We start from the raw sequence: 23104 nt of genomic DNA on the forward strand, positions 1-23104 counted from the left end.
GTGTTTCTGCAGTTCCAGTTATAGAATGATTGTCTTTAGTAGGCCACTGCTTCCATTTTACGCTGGCACTTGATAGTTTGAACCTAATATTGTTAGTTTTAAAAAATGATTGAAGGCCAGGCACAGTGACTCATGCCTGTAACCATAGCTCTTTGCGAGACAAGACGAGAGGATTGCTTGAGGCCAGGAGTTCAAGACCAGCGACACAGCAGGACCCTGTCTCTACAAGAAATAAAAAAAATTAGCCAAGCATGGTGGCACATGCCTATAAGTCCTAGCTACTGGGGAGGCTGAGATAGGAGGATCGCTTGAGTGATCATTGATGATGCCACTGCACCCAGATCGGGTGACAGAGCAAGACCCTATCTCTTTAAAAAAAAAAAAAAGATTGAGTTAATTTATTATTGAATTTGTATTTAGTGCACTAAATAAATTAAGTAAATAATTTAAGTATAAGATCAAACTGAGATACAGATTAAACTTTAAGTATTTTACATGCTCCATATGAGTTTTTCCAAGAAGCCCCTAGATGTAGAAATCCTCCAGTGATATTTCATACAGTTGCACATCTGAGTCTTGCTAATGTGGGGTATAACAAATATGTTTATGTTGGACAACTTTTCCTAATGAGACCAACTGTCTGAGTCTAGCTTGATCCATTTAAAAGCTTTGTGACCTACCTATGACTGCTTATCATTCAGGTATTTTTATTATGCAGTTTTATCCAGCTGTTCTTGGTCTTACCATTCATGTATTTTTATTATGCAGTTTGGTTCATCATAAATAAGGAGGAATTTGAGTTAAAAGCTGCTGAATGCTGAAATGACTGCCGTTTGAAGTTATTAGGACCTTCATACTAGGAAGTACTTAATGGGAGGCTAGACAGTATTTCTTCTGACCTTCCCTCCCTTTTGTATAATTCTAGGGAGAACATCAAAGAATTATGTAGGACTTTTAAGAACCAAGGATTTGATATGAAGAATATAAACCCATCTTACCTGGATTAAACACATGAATAAATGTTAATAAAATAAAAACTACCTGTTTATCAGTGAAGTTGTGAATTCTTCTAGATAATGTATTTTAGAAAATGTTTGTTCAGCAGCATTTAGGAATTATTCACACCTGATATACCTGGTGGGTTTGTTTTTCTTTAGGAAAATGGAAGTTAGTTGATATAGGTCTCTCTAGAAATCCAAGATAGATAGATGACTTTACACATATAATTTGGTAAATTCTTTAACTTTTGGTCACTATACCTATAAATCTGGACAGAGAATTTTTCCAGAACTAATTTTGACGTTAGTGTAAAGATAAAATGTTTTACATTCGTATGTGATTATATTTTCCTTTTAAATAATAAATGAGGGGTTACTTTAATGGAAATTGTTTTCTTAACATTTTCTTCAGCATTAACAACAATAACAACAAAAGCTTACAGTTACACAAATAACCAGAGGTAAATGTCTTCTTAAAGGATGTAATTTTTGGATGTTAAGCACAAATCATATAAAAATTATATATTTTTCAACAATTTTTTTTTTTGAGACGGAGTCTCGCTCTGTTGCCCAGGCTGGAGTGCAGTGGCACAATCTTGGCTCACGGCAACCTCCACCTTTTGGGTTCAAGCGACTCTCCTGCCTCAGCCTCCTGAGTAGCTGGGACTACAGGTACATGCCTGGCTAATTTTTTGTATTTTTAGTAGAGACGGGGTTTCAGTGTGTTAGCCAGGATGGTCTTGATCTCCTGACGTCGTGATCCACCCGCTTCAGCCTCCTAAAGTGCTGGGATTACAGGTGTGAGCCACCGTGCACCACCGCGCCTGGCCTATTTTTCAACAATTTTAGTGTAGCAAATACTTAAATAGTACAACTGTATTGCTTGGGTTTTTTAAAATCCTGTTTACAGCATGTGGTAGGGAGGATTACAAACATCTTTTTGGGGTCATATGCTGAGGGAGAGGAAGATACAACTTTTTATTTTTTTCTGCTGTGATTTTGTGGTGTGGAAACCTATTCCAGAGTACTTGCCTTGTATAACTCTTTTCAGATGCTTTTGGATATGGCGGTCCAAATGTGCCATCTTCCCACATTGTTACAAATTTTGTTTTTGGAACAAATGGAAACATTGTATCGTTATTTTGTTTTGGGAAAGTGGTTCAAGATTGCTAGGTAGACATTTCAATTAAAAATAGATTAACCATCAGTTTTATAGATTTTTTTGCAGCATTCAACTTCCACTTCCTATGTTTAATGTAAATTATATAATACAGGGATTTTGTTGTTAAACCAGGAGTTAACTGATTCAGCAGATAATATTTTGCTCACCTACCTATGAAAAGCACTGTTTGGTTCTGTTAACCAGGCAGTTACTGATTTACAATGGTAAATCAGTCAAACTGTCTCTGGCATTTGCTTATATAGTATATATAGAGATAAACATTTTAAAAATTAATCACAATTTTTTTTTAAATTTTACTTTCAAGTTCTGGGATACATGTGCAGAATGTGCAGGTTTGTTACATAGGTATATGTGTGCCATGGTGGCTTGCTGCACATATTGACTCATCCTCTAAGTTCCCTCTTCTGCCCCCTCAACCCCCAACAGGCCCTGGTGTGTGTTGTTCTCTCCCCTGTGTCCATGTGTTCTCATTGCTCAGCTCCCACTTAAGAGTGAGAACATGCGGTGTTTGGTTTTCTGTTCCTGTGTCAGTTTGCTGAGGGTGATGTCTTCCATGTCCCTGCAAAAGATATGATCTCATTCCTTTGTATGGCTGCATAGTATTCCATGGTGTTTATGTACCACATTTTCTTAATCCAGTCTATCATTGATGGGCATTTGGGTTGGTTCCAAGTCTTTGCTATTGTAAACAGTGCTGCAGTAAACATATGTATGTATGTGTCTTTATAGTAGAATGATTTATATTCTTTTGGGTATATGCCTGGTAATGGGATTGCTGGGTCAAATGGTATTTCTGGTTCTAGAACCATGTTGGTTGAACTAATTTATATTACCATGAACATTATAAAAGCATTCCTATCTGTCTGCAGCCTCACCAGCATCTGTTGTTTCTTGGCTTTTTAATAATTGCCATTCTGATTGGCGTGAGATGGTATCTCATTGTGGGTTTGATTTGCATTTCTCTAATGATCAGTGAAGTTGAGCTTTTTTTCATATGTTTTTTGGCCGTGTAAATGTCATCTTTTGAGAAGTGTCTATTCATATCCTTTGCCCACTTTTTGATGGGGTTGTTTTTTTCTTGTAAATTTCTTTAGGTTCCTTGTAGATTCTGAATATTAGACCTTTGTCAGATGGATAGATTGCAAACACTTTCTCCCGTTCTGTAGGTTGACTGTTCACTCTGATGATAGTTTCTTTTGCTGTGCAGAAGCTCTTTAATTAGATCCCATTTGTCAGTTTTGGCTTTTGTTGCAATTGCTTTTGGTGTTTTCGACATGAAGTCTTTGCCCATGCCTATGTCCTGAATGGTATTGCCTAGGTTTTCTTCTAGGGTTTTTATGGTTTTGGGTTTTACATTTAAGTCTTTAATCCATCTTGAGTTAATTTTTGTATAAGGTGTGAGGAAGGGATCCAGTTTCAGTTTGTTGCATATGGCTAGCCAGTTTTCCAAGCACCGTTTATTGAATAGGAGATCCTTTCCCCATTGCTTTTGTCGGGTTTGTTGAAGATCAGATGGTTGTAGAAGTGTGGTGTTATTTCTGAGGTCTCTGTTTTGTTCCATTGGTTTATATGTCTGTTTGGTACCAGTACCATGCTGTTTGGTTATTGTAGCCTTGTAGTATAGTTTGAAGTCAGGTAGCATGATGCCTCCAGCTTTGTTCTTTTTGCTTAGGATTGTCTTGGCTATACAGGCTCTTCTTTGGTTCCATATGAAATTTAAAGTAGTTTTTTTCTAATTCTGTGAAGAATGTCAATGGTAGTTTGATGGGAATAGCATTGAATCTATAATTACTTTGGGCAGCATGCACAATTTGTTATTTAGAGTTGTGATAAGTGTTACAAAAGAGACGAGAACAGGGTTGCATGAAATGTTTGGGTTCCTGAAAAGAGCATATAAATGTCATATCTTGAACTTAGTTAAAAGCTTAATGTATACTTAAATTCAAGCAATATTGGATACATTTGCGTGGACAATCTTTTTCTAATTTCAATTTTTTTTCACTTAATAATATGAGAAACTTCCCCCAATACAAATATTTACTTTTTACTGTATTACTCCTATGTCCTTCAAATATTGAAGATTTTTTTTTTTTAAGCTCAAGACACAAGCAAAAAGGGTTACTGAGGACTTTCTAACTTACCTTTACCTTTGTAATTTTTGCAACACCAGAAAAGCACATAGGATTGAAAAGCAGACTCTGCTTACTAAAAAGAATTTCTGTCAGTTTCATTGGAATGGGATTGCTGGTATCACAGAAACATTATGAGATTCATTTACATAAATTAACTTGATGTAAGTATAGAGAAGTCATCTGTCATTTCTACGCTTTTAAATAAACGGCCCCCCTTGCTGAGACTGCCAGCCATCATAATTGTGGCAGTTGTCATTTGGTAAAACAAATTGTGTATCTGTCTGAGTTACTCACTTGAATATGAAATGCACCCTTCTAGGAATTTCTTAATACAAGAACATTATGTGAGATCTATATGCTTAGATTTTTTTTTAGAAGTTTGGATTTTTTTAATATTATATAATTAATTTTTAGAACAGTATATATTAAAACAATATATTAAACTCTTCAACACCTATATGGCTTAAAGGTGAGGAACATGGGCTCTGTAATACAAACTGTCAATTAATAGCACTATCAACTGCTGTTTGACCTTGGTGTACCCTATTAGTTTCCTTATTAGTAAGACAGTAATTGTGGTGAAGGTTAAAGGAGAATATAAAGTGCTTAACATGTGTCTGGCACATAGTAAGTGGTGAGTAGATGTTAGCTGCTATCATAATTGTCATTTCTGTCAAACATTAAAACATGTTTATAAAACTGTTTTCCCCCTGTGGAAAATAGAATAAATTGAAACTACAGTGGTTAGCTTCAGGTAATTTATAGTTCACAGCAGCATCTTTTCCTTAGACTCTGTGTAATTTGCAGTATGTTAATTGGCCACCATCATGATGACCTGGGAATTATATTCTGTAAACTCTGTCAGTGGCGAAAAAATTTACATAATACATTTAGAATTATTTTAAGCCAGAAGACTAAAATGATATGTTTTAGAGTATAAAAAGCATAAGATATATATTATCTAGAATGAATTGTTATCAGAGCATTTCAGTTCTCTGTAAATTTTATTAATAAAGATTTGTGCCCAACATTACTATAGCTTTTTGTACTTGATTGGATTCGTTGGTTTATACCAATCAAGAATTCCATTCTCATATGGGCCTTTGAGTTTGATGTTTTCTTGGGGATCTTCTAATATAAAGTCTTTGCAAACAAACCTGTACTACAGTTGCCAGGGCTTTAAGTTGAGGGCAAAAAAATTTTTCCAGTACCCATGAAATAACTATGATCTAATTAAATAAATTATGGCACGTCCAGTTTGGATGTGGTCATTCCAAAAGAATGCCTTTTTACTAATTGATAAAAGGTAAGTATTTGCTAAGATGATGTGTCTGTTGCAGATGCACTTCTCGTATTGAAATATTGTTTCAATAGTATCAAAATTACTAGAAGAAATAATGTATAATGCATTGAATTAAAGTCCTCGTTTGCACATCTTTTTTTGGTAACTGGGGCAGGAGAGTATTAAGCATCTGGTTATTTTTAATAGTTTTAATTTGACATCTGTTTTGTTCCTAACATATTAAAGAGTAAAAATAACCGTGCTTTATTCATGCTAGTTCAGTAGAAGATTTTTTTTATGGCTTTATTTTGAAATTTTGAGTTGCCACATTTTCTTTACTACATGAATTAAATGTGAAGTGATAGACAATTTATTTTAGAAAGTATTTTATAATGATGATTACATATTGCTTTTGTACAGAAGCTTTTGTATGGGCACTGGCTTAAAAATGATGACTTAAGTGTTTGCATCAATATTCATGTTTTATAGAGTAGGAAAGCAAATGGGAAAGTTGTGTGCTTCCGTGGTTAATTTCTTTGTGCAGCATCTGCGTCTTCTCTACTTCCAGCAATTATTTCTATGTATATCTTTTTTTTTTTTTTTTTCTTGAGACAAGAGTCTTGCTCTGTCGCCTGGGCTGGAGTACAGTGGCATGATCTCGGCTCACTACAACTTCCACCTCCCAGGCTCAAGCCATTCTCCTGCCTCACCCTCCCTAGTAGCGGGGATTACAGGCGTGTGCCACCATGCCCAGCTAATTTTTGTATTTTTAGTATAGACAGGGTTTCACCATGTTGGCCAGGCTAATCTTGAACTCCTGGCCTCAAGTGATCCACCCGCCTCGACCTCCCAAAGTGCTGGGAAACCATGCATATCTTTTGAAGAAGATTTCTACGTTTCTAAGGACAAATACAATTTTGTTATTTTGGAATTTAGATGGTTCACGTTATTCTGGGTACCCTGTTTTTTTTCCGTTAGATTAAAATATATTTTTCAGTAATGTTTACATGTCTTCTGTAGTATATAACAGTACTATCAAATAGCAATATAATGTGTCACATATGCAATTTAAGATTTTCTAATACCCACATTAAAAGGAGCAAAAAAAGGTGAAATTAATATTTTTATTTGCCTCAGTATATTCAAAATATTATTTTAACGTAATCAATATAAAAATCATTGAGATATTTTATTTTTTTATTTCATATTAATTCTTCAAAATCCAGTTTGTATTTTATACTTATAACATTTTAATCTGCATTAGCCACATTTCAAGTGTTCAGTAGCCACATGTGGCTAATTGCTATCCTATTTGTTGTTCAGTGTAGGTCTGTAAAGTCAGAAAAAATTCTTTGTATCTGGATGGATAGACAGATAAAAGGAGATGTTTATCTTATATGAATCAGATATGATCAGTGTAATAACTAGTTACCAAAACCCAATAATGTGGTCATCTTTATAGATATCAAAGGTGGGCTTTTTTACTCATTGGAGAAGTTAATTGGAGGAGATACATTGGAAATATTGGGTAGATGGAACTTATCCTATTTAGTTGCCCTTAATGTAATATAACTGTATTATGTAGTTGCATTGTTTTTATTGTATATACATGTTTATACTTTCATGAAATTTCAGTGTATGTCTGTAACCTTTAGCATAAATGCAGTTCCAACTACAACGAAGATTTTGTGCTACAGCTAGAGAAGGAATTGGTCCAGGCCCGACTGAGTGAAGCTGAGTCTCAGTGTGCATTAAAAGAGATGCAGGATAAAGTCTTGGATATAGAGAAGGTAAGAAACCTACACAAATGCAGTCATTCCCAAATTAAAGGGGATATGTGATATTTATTAAGTACTTACTGAGCAATTTAATTGACTTGGTGTTTTTATACATTAGAGGCCTTACATATTAGTTACTAAGAGGAAAAGAAAAAAAGATTTTTAAAATTGCCAGTTATTCCTTGTTGCCTTCATACTAATCACAGCCCCATATTTAAGGATAAAAATGGAGATTAGAGCCCTTTTGGAGGAAAACAACCAGAATAATTTTCATAAAAAGAGTATCTAAATGCTGCAGAAGAGAGAAACTCAGGTGACAGAAATTAACTGTTGTCTTCAAATATTGCAATATTTTCATGTGGAAGAGATAGAATAGGACTAATACATAGACATTTCAGGGAAAATTTCATCTGAGGGGGTGGAGCCAAGATAGCCGAATAGGAACAGCTCCAGTCTACAGCTCCCAGCGTGAGTGACACAGAAGACGAATGATTTCTGCATTTCCAACTGGGGTACCAGGTGCATCTCATTGGGATTGTTGGACAGTGGGTGTAGGACAGTGGGTGTAGTCCATCGAGCCTGAGTCAAAGCAGGGTGAGGCATTGCCTCACCCAGGAAGCGCAAGGGGTCGGGGAATTCCCTTTCCTAGCCAGGGAAAGGGGTGACGGACGGCACCTGGAAAATCGAGTCACTCACACCCTAATACTGCGCTTTTCCGACGGTCTTAGAAAACAGCACACCAGGAGGTTATGTCCTGTGCCTGGCTTGGAGGGTCCTACGCCCGCAGAGCCTCACTCATTACTAGCACAGCAGTCTGAGATCAAACTGCTAGGCGGCAGCGAGGCTGGAGGAGGGGCGCCTGCCATTGCCCAGGCTTGAGTAGGTAAACAACGCGGCCAGGAAGCTCCAACTGGATGGAGCCCACTGCAACTTAAGGAGGCCTGCCTGCCTCTGTAGACTCCACCTCTGGGGGCAGGGCACAGCCAAACAAACGTCAGCAGAAACCTCTGCAGACTTAAATGTCCCTGTCTGACAGCTATGAAGAGAGTAGTGGTTCTCCCAGCACGCAGCTTGAGATCTGAGAACCGACAGACTGCCTCCTCAACTGGGTCCCTGACCCCTGAGTGGCCTAACTGGGAGGCACTCCCCAGTAGGAGCAGACTGACACCTCACACGGCCAGGTACTCCTCTGAGACAAAACTTCCAGAGGAAAAATCAGGCAGCAACATTTGCTATTCACCAATATCCACTGTTATGCAGCCTCTGCTGCTGATACACAGGCAAACAGGGTCTGGAGTGGACCTCCAGCAAACTCCAACAGACCTGCAGCTAAGGGTCCTGACTGTTAGAAGGAAAACTAACAAACAGAAAGGACATCCACACCAAAACCCCATCTGTATGTCACCATCATCGAAGACCAAAGGTAGATAAAACCACAAAGATGGGGAAAAAACAGAGCAGAAAAACTGAAAATTCTAAAAAGCAGAGCGCCTCTCCTCCTCTAAAGGAACACAGCTCCTCACCACCAACGGAACAAAGCTGGACAGAGAATGGCTTTGACGAGTTGAGAGAAGAAGGCTTCAGAGGATCAAACTACTCCGAGCTAAAGGAGGAAGTTCGAACCCATGGCAGAGAAGTTAACAACCTTGAAAAACAATTGGACGAATGGCTAACTAGAATAACCAATGCAGAGAAGTCCTTAAAGGACCTGATGGAGCTGAAAACCACGGCATGAAAACTACGTGACAAATGCACAAACCTCAGTAGCCGATTCTATCAAGTGGAAGAAAGGGTATCAGTGATGGAATATCAAATGAATGAAATGAAGCGAGCAGAGATGTTTAGAGAAAAAAGAATAAAAAGAAACGAACAAAGCCTCCAAGAAATATGGGACTATGTGAAAATACCAAATCTACGTCTGATTGGTGTACCTGAAAGTGACGGGGAGAATGGAACCAAGTTGGAAAACACTCTTCAGGATATTATCCAGGAGAACTTCCCCAATCTAGCAAGGCAGGCCAACATTCAAATTCAGGAAATACAGAGAACGCCACAAAGATACTCCTCAAGAAGAGCAACTCCAAGACACATAATTGTCAGATTCACCAAAGTTGAAATGAAGGAAAAAATGTTAAGGGCAGCCAGAGAGAAAGGTCGGGTTACCCACAAAGGGAAGCCCATCAGACTAACAGCTGATCTCTCAGCAGAAACTCTACAAGCCAGAAGAGAGTGGGGGCCAATATTCAACATTCTTAAAGAAAAGAGTTTTCAACCCAGAATTTCATATCCAGCCAAACTAAGCTTCATAAGTGAAGGAGAAATAAAATCCTCTACAGTCAAGCAAATGGTGAGAGATTTTGTCACCACCAGGCCTGCTCTAAAAGAGCTCCTGAAGGAAGCACTAAACATGGAAAGGAACAACTGGTACCAGCCACTGTAAAAACATACCAAATTGTAAAGACCATCGAGGCTAGGAAGAAACTGCATCAACTAACGAGCAAAATATGCTCGTTATCAGCTAACATCATGATGACAGGATCAAATTCACACATAACAATATTAACCTTAAATGTAAATGGGCTAAATGCTCCAGTTAAAAGACACAGACTGGCAAATTGGATAAAGAGTCAAGACCCATCAGTGTGCTGTATTCAGGAAACCCATCTCACATGCAGAGACACACATAGGCTCAAAGTAAAGGGATGGAGGAAGATCTACCAAGCAAATGGAAAACAAAAAAAGGCAGGGGTTGCAATCCTAGTCTCCGATAAAACAGACTTTAAACCAACAAAGATCAAAAGAGACAAAGAAGGCCATTACATAATGTTAAAGGGATCAATTCAACAAGAAGAGCTAACTATCCTAAATATATGTGCACCCAATACAGGAGCACCCAGATTCATAAAGCAAGTCCTTAGAGACCTACAAAGAGACTTAGACTCCCACACAATAATAATGGGAGACTTTAACACCCCACTGTCAACATTAGACAGATCAACGAGACAGAAAGTTAACAAGGATATCCAGGACTTGAACTCAGCTCTGCACGAAGCGGACCTAATAGACATCTACAGAACTCTCCACCCCAAATCAACAGAATATACATTCTTTCAGCACCACACAACACCTACTCCAAAATTGACCACATAGTTGGAAGTAAAGCACTCCTCAGCAAATGTAAAAGAACAGAAATTATAACAAACTATCTCTCAGACCACAGTGCAATCAAACTAGAACTCAGGATTAAGAAACTCACTCAAAACCACTCAACTACATGGAAACTGAACAACCTGCTCCTGAATGACTACTGGGTACATAACGAAATGAAGGCAGAAATAAAGATGTCCTTTGAAACCAACGAAAACAAAGACACAGCATACCAGAATCTCTGGGACACATTCAAAGCAGTGTGTAGAGGGAAATTTATAGCACTGAGTGCCCACAAGAGAAAGCAGGAAAGATCTAAAATTGACACCCTAACATCACAATTAAAAGAACTACAGAAGCAAGAGCAAACACATTCAAAAGCTAGCAGAAGGCAAGAAATAACTAAGATCAGAGCAGAACTGAAGGAAATAAGAGACACAAAAAGCCCATCAAAAAATCAATGAATCCAGGAGCTGGTTTTTTGAAAAGATCAACCAAATAGATAGACCACTAGCAAGACTAATAAAGAAGAAAAGAGAGAAGAATCAAATAGACGCAATACAAAGTGATAAAGGGGATATCACCACTGATCCCACAGAAATACAAACTATCATCAGAGAATACTATAAATACCTCTATGCAAATAAACTAGAAAATCTGGAATTAATGGATAAATTCCTCAACACATACACCCTCCCAAGACTAAATCAGGAAGAAGTTGAATCTCTGAATAGACCAATAACAGGCTCTGAAATTGAGGCAATAATTAATATCTTACCAACCAAAAAAAGTCCAGGACCAGACGGATTCACAGCCAAATTCTACTAGAGGTAAAAGGAGGAGCTGGTACCATTCCTTCTGAAACTATTCCAATCAATAGAAAAAGAGGGAATCCTCCCTAACTCATTTTCTGAGGCCAGCATCATCCTGATACCAAAGCCTGGCAGAGACACAATGAAAAAAAGAGAATTTTAGACCAGTATCCCTGATGAACATGGATGCAAAAATCCTCAATAAAATACTGGCAAACTGAATCCAGCAGCACATCAAAAAGCTTATCCACCATGATCAAGTGGACTTCATCCCTGGGATGCAAGGCTGGTTCAACATACGCAAATCAGTAAATGTAATCCAGCATATAAACAGAGCCAATGACAATAATCACGTGATTAATTCAATAGATGCAGAAAAGGCCTTTGACAAAATTCAACAACCCTTCATGCTAAAAACTCTCAATAAATTAGGTATTGATGGGACGTATCTCACAATAATTAGAGCTATCTATGACAAACCCACAGCCAATATCATACTGAATGGGCAAAAACTGGAAGCATTCCATTTGAAAACTGGCACAAGACAGGGATGCCCTCTCTCACCACTCCTATTCAACGTAGTATTGGAAGTTCTGGCCAGGGCAATCAGGCAGGAGAAAGAAATAAAGGGTATTCCATTAGGAAAAGAGGAAGTCAAATTGTCCCTGTTTGCAGATGACATGATTGTATATCTAGAAAACCCCATCGTCTCAGCCCAGAATCTCCTTAAGCTGATAAGCAACTTCAGCAAAGTCTCAGGATACAAAATCAATGTGCAAAAATCACAGGCATTCTTATACACCAATAACAGACAAACAGAGAGCCAAATCATGAGTGAACTCCCATTCACAATTGCTTCAAAGAGAATAAAATATCTAGGAATCCAACTCAAAAGGGATGTGAAGGACCTCTTCAAGGAGAAATTACAAACCACTGCTCAATGAAATAAAAGAGGATACAAACAAATGGAAGAACATTCCATGCCCCTGCGTAGGAAGAATCAATATCATGAAAATGGCCATACTACCCAAGGTAATTTATAGATTCAATGCCATCCCCATCAAGCTACCAATGACTTTCTTCACAGAATTGGAAAAAACTACTTTAAAGTTCATATGGAACCAAAAAAGAGCCTGCATTGCCAAGTCAGTCCTAAGCCAAAAGAACAAAGCTGGAGGCATCAGGCTACCTGACTTCAAACTATACTACAAGGCTACATTCACCAAAACAGCATGGTACTGGTACCAAAAGAGAGATATAGACCAATGGAACAGAACAGAGCCCTCAGAAGTAATGCCACATATCTACAACTATCTGATCTCTGACAAACCTGAAAAAAACAAGAAATGGGGAAAGGATTCCCTATTTAATAAATGGTGCTGGGAAAACTGGCTAGCCATATGTAGAAAGCTGAAACTGGATCCCTTCCTTACGCCTTATACTAAACTTAATTCAAGATGGAGTAAAGATTTAAATGTTAGACCTAAAACCATAAAAACCCTAGAAGAAAACCTAGGTAGTATCATTCAGGACATAGGCATGGGCAAGGACTTCATGTCTGAAACACCAAAAGCAATGGCAACAAAAGCCAAAATTGACAAATGGGATCTAATTAAACTCAAGAGCTTCTGCACAGCAAAAGAAACTACCATCAGAGTGAACAGGCAACCTACAGAATTGGAGAAAAGTTTTGCAATCTACTCATCTGACAAAGGGCTAATATCCAGAATCTACAATGAATTCAAACAAATTTACAAGAAAAAAACAACCCCATCAACAAGTGGGCAAAGGATATGAACAGACACTTCTCAAAAGAAGACATTTATGCAGCCAAAAGACACATGTAAAAATGCTCATCACTGGCCATCAGGGAAATGCAAATCAAAACCACAATGAGATACCATCTCACACCAGTTAGAATGGCGATCATTAAAATGTCAGGAAACAACAGGTGCTGGAGAGGATGTGGAGAAATAGGAACACTTTTACGCTGTTGGTGGGACTGTAAACTTGTTCAACCATTGTGGAAGTCAGTGTGGTGATTCCTCAAGGATCTAGAACTGGAAATACCATTTGACCCAGCCATCTCATTACTGGGTATATACCCAAAGAATTATAAATCATGCTGCTATAAAGACACATGCACACGTATGCTTATTGTGGCACTATTCACAATAGCAAAGACTTGGAAACAACCCAAATGTCCAACAGTGATAGACTGGATTAAGAAAATGTGGCACATATACACCGTGGAATACTCTGCAGCCATAAAAAAGGATGAGTTCCATGTCCTTTGTAGGGACATGGATGAAGCTGGAAACCATCATTCTCAGCAAACTATTGCAAGGACAAAAAACCAAACACCGCATGTTCTCACTCATAGGTGGGAATTGAACAGTGGGAACACATGGACACAGGAAGGGGAACATCGCACCCTGGGGCCTGTTTTGGGGTGGGGGGAGGGTGGAGGGATAGCATTAGGAGATATATCTAATGTTAAATGACGAGTTAATGGGTGCAGCACACCAACATGGCACATGTATATATATGTAACAAACCTGCACGTTGTGCACATGTACCCTAAAACAAAATATAATTTTTAAAAAAAAAGGAAAAAAAAAGAAGATTTCATCTGAGTGTAGTTGTTAGAACTGTCCAATCTAGAACAAGTTACTTCAGGATATGTAGGAAGTTCCGTTTAGCCTGAATGTACTTAGAGAAGCTAACTTCTTTTCAAGGATATTAGAGAACATCAAAGATGAGATAAGTAATGGGAATAGAAGACCTTTAGGTTTCTTATAACTTTCAGATTTAAAAGTTCTAGATTACAAACTCCGAATCTCTTGTTTCCTCATCTGTAAATTTATTGGTGGCCTGGGCTCTGTGTCATTTGTTCCTTTTTACTCTTAGGTAATAGCTAGCTACTGAATCCAAAAACCTGATAGATAATGGACATAACAGTCACAGGTGTTTTTAACTATGTTCTTAATGAAACAGAACAAGTGTAACTAGAGTCAGTAATGGAATAATTTTGCTAGAAAGCTCCTTGCTATTTTTATATTTCTGGATAATATATTATCTCGATTTGTTGAGGAAAAAAGCCAGCAAGAATGCTGAAAGAAATGGCTAACAGAATATTTGGTCTTTAACTTAGGTGTATTCTGGGTTACATGATTTAGAGCAGAAACTGTGTCTTACAATTAGAAAGGTTTTGAATATTTGATAGAAGTGTATTTGGGTTCCATTCAAAAATGGATTTCGTAAGTGGCTGTGTTGTTTTTCACATTATAAAGTAGAAAGGAATTTGAAAAGTAGCATGCTTCCTATGGTAATTTCTTCCTGCAGCATCCTCTTTTTTTCTGCTTCCAGCAGTCTTTTAAATGCATATGCAGTAAATTTTTGGTTTTCAATTGAGAAAATATTTAAAGTCCATTATAAGAAAGTGTAATTGGTGAGAATAACTTCATTTCATCATCCCTGTGAGCAAAAATTTGCAGGTGTACCGTGAAATATTTAGAGATAGAAAATTTCATAGAATCAGGCCTTGAAATCTCAATGTTACCTCAGTTTACCTTTTTACGTAGGGAGCTTTCCCTACGGCCTCATTTTGGATCTCTTGGTAACTCTCCAGAGAAGTTTGATACTGGGCTACCCTGTATCCTTTTTATCTTTTAATATGGTGGGAAATTGATCTAAATCTTGTATCCGTGTGCTGGGATAATTGGCTAGCCACATGTAGGAGAATGAAACTGGATCCTCTCCTCTCACGTTATACAAAAAATCAACTTAAGAGATGGATTAAGGACTTAAACCTAAGACCTGAAACTATAAAAATTCTAGAAGATAACATTGGAAAAACCCTTCTAGACATTTGCTTAGGCAAGGATTTCATGACCAAGAACCCAAAAGCAAATGCAATTAGAACAAAGATAAATAGCTGAGACCTAATTAAACTAAGGAGCTTTTGCATGGAGAAAGGAACAGTCAGAAGAGTGAACAGACAACCCACAGAGTGGGAGAAAATCTTCACAATCTATACATGTGACAAAGGACTAATATCCAGAATCTACAACGAACTCAAATCAGTAAGAAGAAAACAATCTCATCAAAAAGTGGGCTAAGGACATGAATAGACAATTCTCAAAAGAAGATATACAAATGGCCAACAAACATATGAAAATGTACTAAACATCGGCTCGGTGCGGTGGCTCACGCCTGTAATCCCAGCCCTTTGGGAGGCCGAGGTTGGTGGATCACAAGGTCAGGAGTTCAAGACCAGCCTGGCCAAGATAATGAAACCTTGTCTCTACTAAAAATACAAAAAATTAGCCAGGTGTGGTGGCCGGCGCCTGTAATCCCAGCTACTCTGGAGGCTGAGGCAGAGAATTGCTTGAACCCAGGAGGCAGAGGTTGAAGTGAGCTGAGATTGTGCCACTGCGCTCCAGCCTGGGCGACAGAGCAAGACTCCGTTTCAAAAAAAAAGAAAAGAAAAAATACTAAACATCAGTAATGATCAGGGAAATGGAAATCAAAACCACAAGTAATACCTCCTTACTTCCACAAGATTAGCCATAATCAAAAAATCAAAAAACAGTAGATGTTGGCGTGGATGCAATGAACAGGGAACGCTTCTGCACTGCTAGTGGGAATGTAAACTAGTACTGCCACTATGGAAAACAGTGTAGAGATCCCTTAAATAACTAAAAGTAGAAGTACCATTTGATCCAGCAATCCCACTGCTGGGTATCTGTCTACCCAGAGGGAAAAAAAGGTCATTATTTGAAAAAGATACTTGCACATGCATGTTTATAGCAGCACAATTCACAATTGCAAAATCGTGGAACCAACTCAAATGCCCATCAGTCAACAAGTGGATAAAGAAAGTGTGGTGTATATATATATATACGTATATATATATATATATATACACACGTATATATATATACATATATACGTATATATATATACATATGTGTGTGTGTGTTTGTGTGTGTGTGTGTGTGTATATATATATATATGATGGAATACTACTCAGCCATAAAAAAGAATGAATTAACAGCATTTTCTCATCTAGTGTCCTAGATGAGATTGGAGACTATTATTCTAAGTGAAGTAACTCAGGAATGGAAAACCAAACATCGTATGTTCTCACTGATATGTGGGAGCTAAGCTATGAGGACGCAAAGGCATAAGAATAATTCAGTGGACTTTGGGGACTTGTGGGGAAGAGTGGGAGGGGAATGAGGGATAAAAGACTACAAATAAGGTGCAGTGTATACTGCTTGGGTGATGGGTACACCAAAATCTCACAAATCACCACTGAAGAACTTACTCATGTAACCAAATACCACCTGTACCCCAATAACTTATGGAAAAATATAAATAAATCTTGTATCCATGAATCAAGTTAACTTCAGTCATTTCATTTGAATCAATTGGTAAATTGTTTAATTTTTATTAATTTCTTGATTGTTGATGTAAATAGTGACTAATACACAGAGATTTGATGCCTCTCTCAAAAATAACATGCTGAGGAAATACAACAAAAACAGATTTTGGACTACTATTTTCTATAAATATTTAAAAAGTAAATGATGTTCATGCTTTATCTGGAGTCCTGATCAGAAGTTAGTAAGTTTATTGCCATATTGAAAAAAATTTTAATCCTCTTGCTCCGTAACTCTGATTAGTATTTTATTAACAAATCAGAGTTAGATTTCTGTGTTCTCAAAATTAAGTACAGTTCCCCTCATACATTGCTAGTTGAAATGAAAAGCAGTACAGCTGCTTTGGAAAAGTTTGGCAGTTTCTTAAAAGTTAAACATAGAATAATTACCATCTGAGCCAGCAGTTCTACTCCTAAGTATATCTTAAGAACATTGAAAGCCTAAGTCTACACAAAAACTTTTGCACCAATGTTCATAGCAACATTATAATAGTCAAAAAGTGGAAACAACCCAAATTTCTATTAATTGATGAATAAATAGATTAAATGTGGTATATCTATACAGTGGAATATCATTTGGCATTAAAAAAAAGATTGAACCTTGAAAACATTGTTCTAAGTGAAGTAAGTTTGTCACAAAAAGCTATAAATACATATGATTCCACTTACAAGAAATGTCCAGGTAGGCAAATTCATGGAAACAAAAAGTAGATTTGTGGTTGCTAGGGGCTGGGGAAGTGGAGAATGTAGAATGACTGGTGATGAGTATAGGTTTTCTTTTTTGCATGATAAAAATATTCTGAAATTAGATCATGGTGATGTTTAAACAACCCTGTAAATACTCTAAAAACCACTGGCTCTTGTGTATTTTAAAAGGGTGAGTTTCATAGTTTGTGAATTATATTTCAGTATAGCTGTATAAAATTAAATACATTTAAGTGTGGAACAAAATAGCTGTTATGTGTGCTGTATTTTATTCCTTAAATTTAAAAATCCCAAATTAAATTTTCTTCTTCTTTAGAGGAATAACTCCCTTCCTGATGAGAATAATATCGCAAGGCTTCAGGAAGAACTCATTGCTGTGAAACTTAGAGAAGCAGAAGCCATTATGGGTTTGAAAGAACTTAGACAGCAAGTCAAGGATTTAGAGGAACACTGGCAGGTATATTAATATATTTTGTGTGCTTTTTTAAAAGAGAGTAAAACCCAAATATCCAATTTGTAAGAGTTTGAAGTACCTGATGACCTACAGTAGGAGATGAGTTTAAAGTGAGAGAGACCCTGTTTAATGTCAAAATTGAGAATATTTATAAACTGAAAGTGCACTTAAGCTGTTTCTCCCTCTTTAATTCTTATAATAAAATAAAAGATACAGTAGACATCAGATCATATTTTTGTCATTGTACCATTGTGCCTTGTGTAACTTGTTCTGCAAACTGTGAAAGTGTTCTATATAATACATATTTTGTCTTAAACTTTGATATTAAGTCCATTGTTGGTTAATGTGAAACACCAGAAGGGTGACCACATTATAAATTTAATGTATAAATTAGTAACTTAGTTACCTCACCAAATAAATGACATTTATCTGGTATGTGACCACAAATTTATTCATGTATGAGAGAAATGTTGACAAGGAACAAAATACATATTCCATACAAGGACCGAAATTAGGCCTTGACATTGTCATGCCTTTTTTTAAAACATGTTTTGACGAAGTATCAGATTGCAATAAACTTGAAATTTTAAAACAAAAAAGACAAAACTTGTCTTTTATCACAGATATTTTGAGAAACACTGCCCTTAACTTCTAACATTCCTTCCTTAATGGCCCTATTTTTTTTCTAATGTATTGGGATTTCATTGAAGATAATATGAAAAATCTCTAATTAAAAAAATTACAGTGAAAATTGTAATCTTCGTTTCAAGAATTAATCCGCAGTATATAGAGAAAAAAATTTGAACTGTATTTGAGTTTATATCCCAGATCTGCACTGGCTGTGTGTGATCCTCCTAAAGTTACTTAATCACAATGTTCATTTTCTTACCTGTGAAAAGCCAAAAATGTTTCCACTCACATTGCCAAATGTCCCCTGGGGGGCAAAATTGCCCTACTTGGGAACCAATAATGGCAATAATGTGAATGAGGCTTCCTAAAGTTGTTTAATATGGTGACCCTAGGCAGTGAATTCTAAAATTGCCTGTCTTTCTTCTCAGGTCTCTCTTTTCTCCAATAAATTCTTTTTTTTTTTTTTTTAAGTAGAGACTAGAGACAGGGTTTCATCATGTTGGCCAGGCTGATCTCAAACTCCTAACCTCAGGTGATCTGCCCGCCTCGGCCTCCCAAAGTGCTGGGATTACAGGTGTGACAGCCACTGCGCCTGGCCAATAAATTCTATCTTAAATATACTTAAGATCTGCAAAGGTCTTTTTATGAAACCCTTTTATTCAAATGATAATAGTGCCTGATTAATAGGATTTTCTAGGGATGAAATAAAATAATGTGTGGAAAGTGTTTTATATATCACAGGCCTGAAATAAGCGCTCAGTAATATTAGCTCTTATTTTGATACTGAGAGTATTTGTTGCAATATAATTTTTTATGCTTCAGCACCACTTAGCTCGTACTACTGGGAGATGGAAAGACCCACCTAAGAAAAATGCTATGAATGAGTTACAAGATGAACTGATGACCATTCGACTTAGAGAAGCTGAAACACAGGCAGAAATAAGAGAAATAAAACAAAGGATGATGGAAATGGAAACACAGGTATGATGGGAAAGCCCAGTATCCTTAAAAAGTATCATTAGCTGATCAAGGGTTTGTGCGCAGATTGTATCATCCCTAGAACAGAGATAAAAGGTGAAGAGATGAAACTGTATAGACCGCGGTTTTCTAGCCCAAATGAAGATGGCAAAAAATTATTATATTGGATTTCAGAGATTTAATCCTTCTTTGACCCATTCAACAAAGTTCAAGGAAGTCAAATTTTATTTGACTTTATTGGGTAAAACTCATAGCGTCGCCCTCTTGCATGAATTGAGAAGGAACACCATGCAGAGCAAAATTTCTCAACCTCAACACTTTTAACATTTTTGGCTAGAAGATACTTTGTTTTACAGAGCTGGTCTGTGCGTTGTAGATGTTTAGCAGCATCCCTGGCCTCTACCCACTAGATGCCAGTAGTGCTACCTCAGGTTGCGATGACCAAAAATGTTTCTGCACACATTGCCAAATGTCCCCTGGGGGGCAAAATTGCCCCAATTGGGAACCACAGATGTATACTATAATGTGAATGATGCTTCCTAAAGTTGTTTCATGTGGTGACCCTGGGCAGTGAATTCAAAATTGTCCTTCTTTCTTCTCAGGTCTCTCTTTTCTCCAATAGAGTCTATCTTAAATATACTTAAGATCTGCAAAGGTCTTTTTATGAAACCCATTTGCATGGTAAAGGCACATTTGGTTTTCATGTGGTACATTTGTTTGGACCATATTGTTATACTCTGTGAATGTTGTTTTTTGGCTTTTAAAGTATTTATTCAGTCAGTAGGGGGCATACTTAACTCATACATCATTCTGTACTCCAGTGTGCAAAATGATCATAATCTCAAACATGGTAACATGAATATGTAATTTCTTCAGAATAAATATATCTTATTTTACATTGTTCAAAGTTATTTTCTTATATTTTTCTTGTATTATTCTATATAAAATACTTTCCACACATTATTTTATTCAGTATAATTAAAATAGGAAGAGGTACTATTGAGATTATGAATAGTGGAAATCTTAAGTTTTACAATGGGAAGTTTTATTTTTGTAAACATTTTATTTTAGTATAGATACTAAAGATGAAAACACAGCTTTTAAGCCATTGTTGAGGATTTATTTCACAGTGGGTAGAGGTGAATAAATCAAGTCCAGTAGACATGATTTTGAGAACTTGTGAAACACAAAGCACTGTCTCAGCCATTAAAGAACTTACACTTGAGAAATCAGGTATGCATAGACTATATTTAATATACTTCAGAAATTTCGTAAGTAGAGAGTTAGATAGGAATTGCTATGGAGACTAGGAGGGGAAAATTAATTTCAACTAGGTGGTTTGGAGAAAGATTTCCTAAGGAATTTGTATTGTGCCTAATACCATCGCTGACTAATAAATGTGATTTTGGATGGATTTTGCTGGAAGCAGGATGGTAATAGGCACTGGTTCCTAAATGCCAGTATTTGGACTGGTGGTGATCCATGAAATTTTCACATTGATAAATGAAAAAAAATAAATAAAAACAGTATAGTGTAATGGTGGTGGTGTGTAGTAATCTAAAGATTATTATATCAAACACCCATGTATTTAGATTAAGAAATTTGTCTATGTTTATACATGTAACTCCAGTTCTGACTTTTTAAGGACTTTTAGAAAAGTCTGTCAGTGACTATACCTCAATTTATTGATCCACTGTCCTTTTTGCTCTTGCAAACAGTGCTACTCTGAACATTCTTGCTTATGTATTCTTGTGTATATCTTCAAGAGTTTAAGTACAAAGGTGCTTATCGTTTTTGTGTTTGTGTCTGCCATCAACACTGTTGGCAGTCTGGAACCTGTGGACCCCTTCTTAAAATAATATTTTTTAATGTGTAAAACCAAATACAAAGGATTGCAAAGCAAGCCACTTCTATTGAGGTACAGTTATCAAAATACTAAAAACATGTTTGTGCTGTGGATCACATAGACAGAGATACAACACATTCCCATTGCTGGATTCAGGTTTTTAATATTTTAGATTTAGATTTCTTTTTCTTTTTTAATTTTTATTTTTTAGATGGAGTCTTGCTTTGTCACCCAGGCTGGAGTGCAGTGGCCAGATCTCAGCTCAGTGTAACCTCTGCCTCCCGGGTTCAAACTCTTCTCCTGCCTCAGCCTCCCAAGTAGCTGGGATTACAGGCACCCACTACCACGCCCGGCTAATTTTTGTATTTTTAGTAGAGACGGGATTTCACCATGTTGGCCAGGCTAGTCTCGAACTCCTGACCTTGTGATCCACCCACCTTGACCTCCCAAAGTGCTGGGATTACAGGCGTGAGCCGCCGTGCCCTGCCTCGATTTAGATTTCTTAAGATAAATTGTACTATATTTTTTCCCATCTTAATTTCAATTTATGTGTTTATATCTCTGATAAACAACATATAGATGGGTACTTTTTAAAATACAGTCTGATAAATGATTGTTCAACTCTCAATAGGCTAAAAACCACTGAATATATGTACACTTGAGGGAGGTCAATTTTATAATGTGTGAACTATATCTCAATAAAGCTATAAAAACTGGCTGGATGCAGTAGCTCACGCATGTAATTCCAACATTTTGGGAGGCCAAGGCGGGTGGATCACCTGAGGTCAGGAGTTTGAGACCAGCCTGGCCAACACAGTGAAACCCCATCTCTACTAAAAATACAAAAAAATTAGCCGGGCGTGGTGGCACATGCCTGTAGTCCCAGCTATTCGGGAGGCTGAGGCAGGAGAATCGGTTGAACCCAGTAGGTGGAGGTTGCAGCTGTGAGCCAAGATCATGCCACTGCACTCCAGCCTGGGTGACAGAGCAAGAATCCATCTCAAAGAAAAACAAAAAACAAAAAACTAAAAACAATTTAGTCTCATAGTTTCTTTTGCTGTCATGTTTGGTCTCAGTTTTGTAATTTTATTTGGGTTGATATCTGTCACCTTGCTGGCTATTTTGTTTATTCCATCTGTTCTTTGTTTCTTTGTTTCTTTTTTTCGACCTTCTCTTGGATTTATTAGATATTTATTGTGATTCCATTTTTATCTTCACATTTGACTTATTTATTTATACATCTTTCAAGAGTTTCTTTAGTAGTTGTTCCAGGTTTTACAATAAATAGAGTTTACCTTCAAATAATAAATGATAAATAATAAATGATAAATAATTATACACTTAATGTGTAATCTAAGGCTCTTACAACAGTGTATTTTCAAATCTTTCTACCTTTGTGAAATTGTCATACATTTTACATATTGTCCAAACATATATGCTACTAATTTTGCATTAAAGTTTTCTTTCATAGAAACTGAAAAACTTTTAATGAAATGTGTTTTTCCTTCACGATATTCTGTTTCAGCACTCTTTCTTTATGCAGATCTGTGTTTCTGTCTGGTATCTTATCTTTTCTGCTTTAAGAAGTTCTTTTATCATTTTCTTTAGTGCTGGTTTTTGTTTGATAAAATGTTTATTTCTTCAATTTTAAAAGATATATTTGCAGGATATTGAATTCTGCCTTGACAGTTTTTTTTCTTTTAACACTTTAGA

At 36.8% G+C, this 23104-nt stretch overlaps 1 protein-coding gene across 17 annotated transcripts in view; it reads left to right on the forward strand.

The window, feature by feature from the left end:
* The window catches only part of EVI5 (ecotropic viral integration site 5), a 277149-nt gene that overhangs the window by 140440 nt on the left and 113605 nt on the right, over positions 1-23104 (forward strand). For all 17 annotated transcript variants that reach the window (XM_054531115.2, XM_063718560.1, XM_063718554.1 and 14 more), the window contains 3 exons: positions 7251-7385; positions 17800-17940; positions 19390-19548. In XM_054531115.2, the coding sequence (XP_054387090.1) occupies positions 7251-7385; positions 17800-17940; positions 19390-19548 (435 nt within the window). The remainder of the gene's footprint in view (positions 1-7250; positions 7386-17799; positions 17941-19389; positions 19549-23104) is intronic.

Source organism: Pongo abelii, chromosome 1, assembly GCF_028885655.2.
Source record: "Pongo abelii isolate AG06213 chromosome 1, NHGRI_mPonAbe1-v2.0_pri, whole genome shotgun sequence".
Lineage (NCBI taxonomy): Eukaryota > Metazoa > Chordata > Mammalia > Primates > Hominidae > Pongo > Pongo abelii.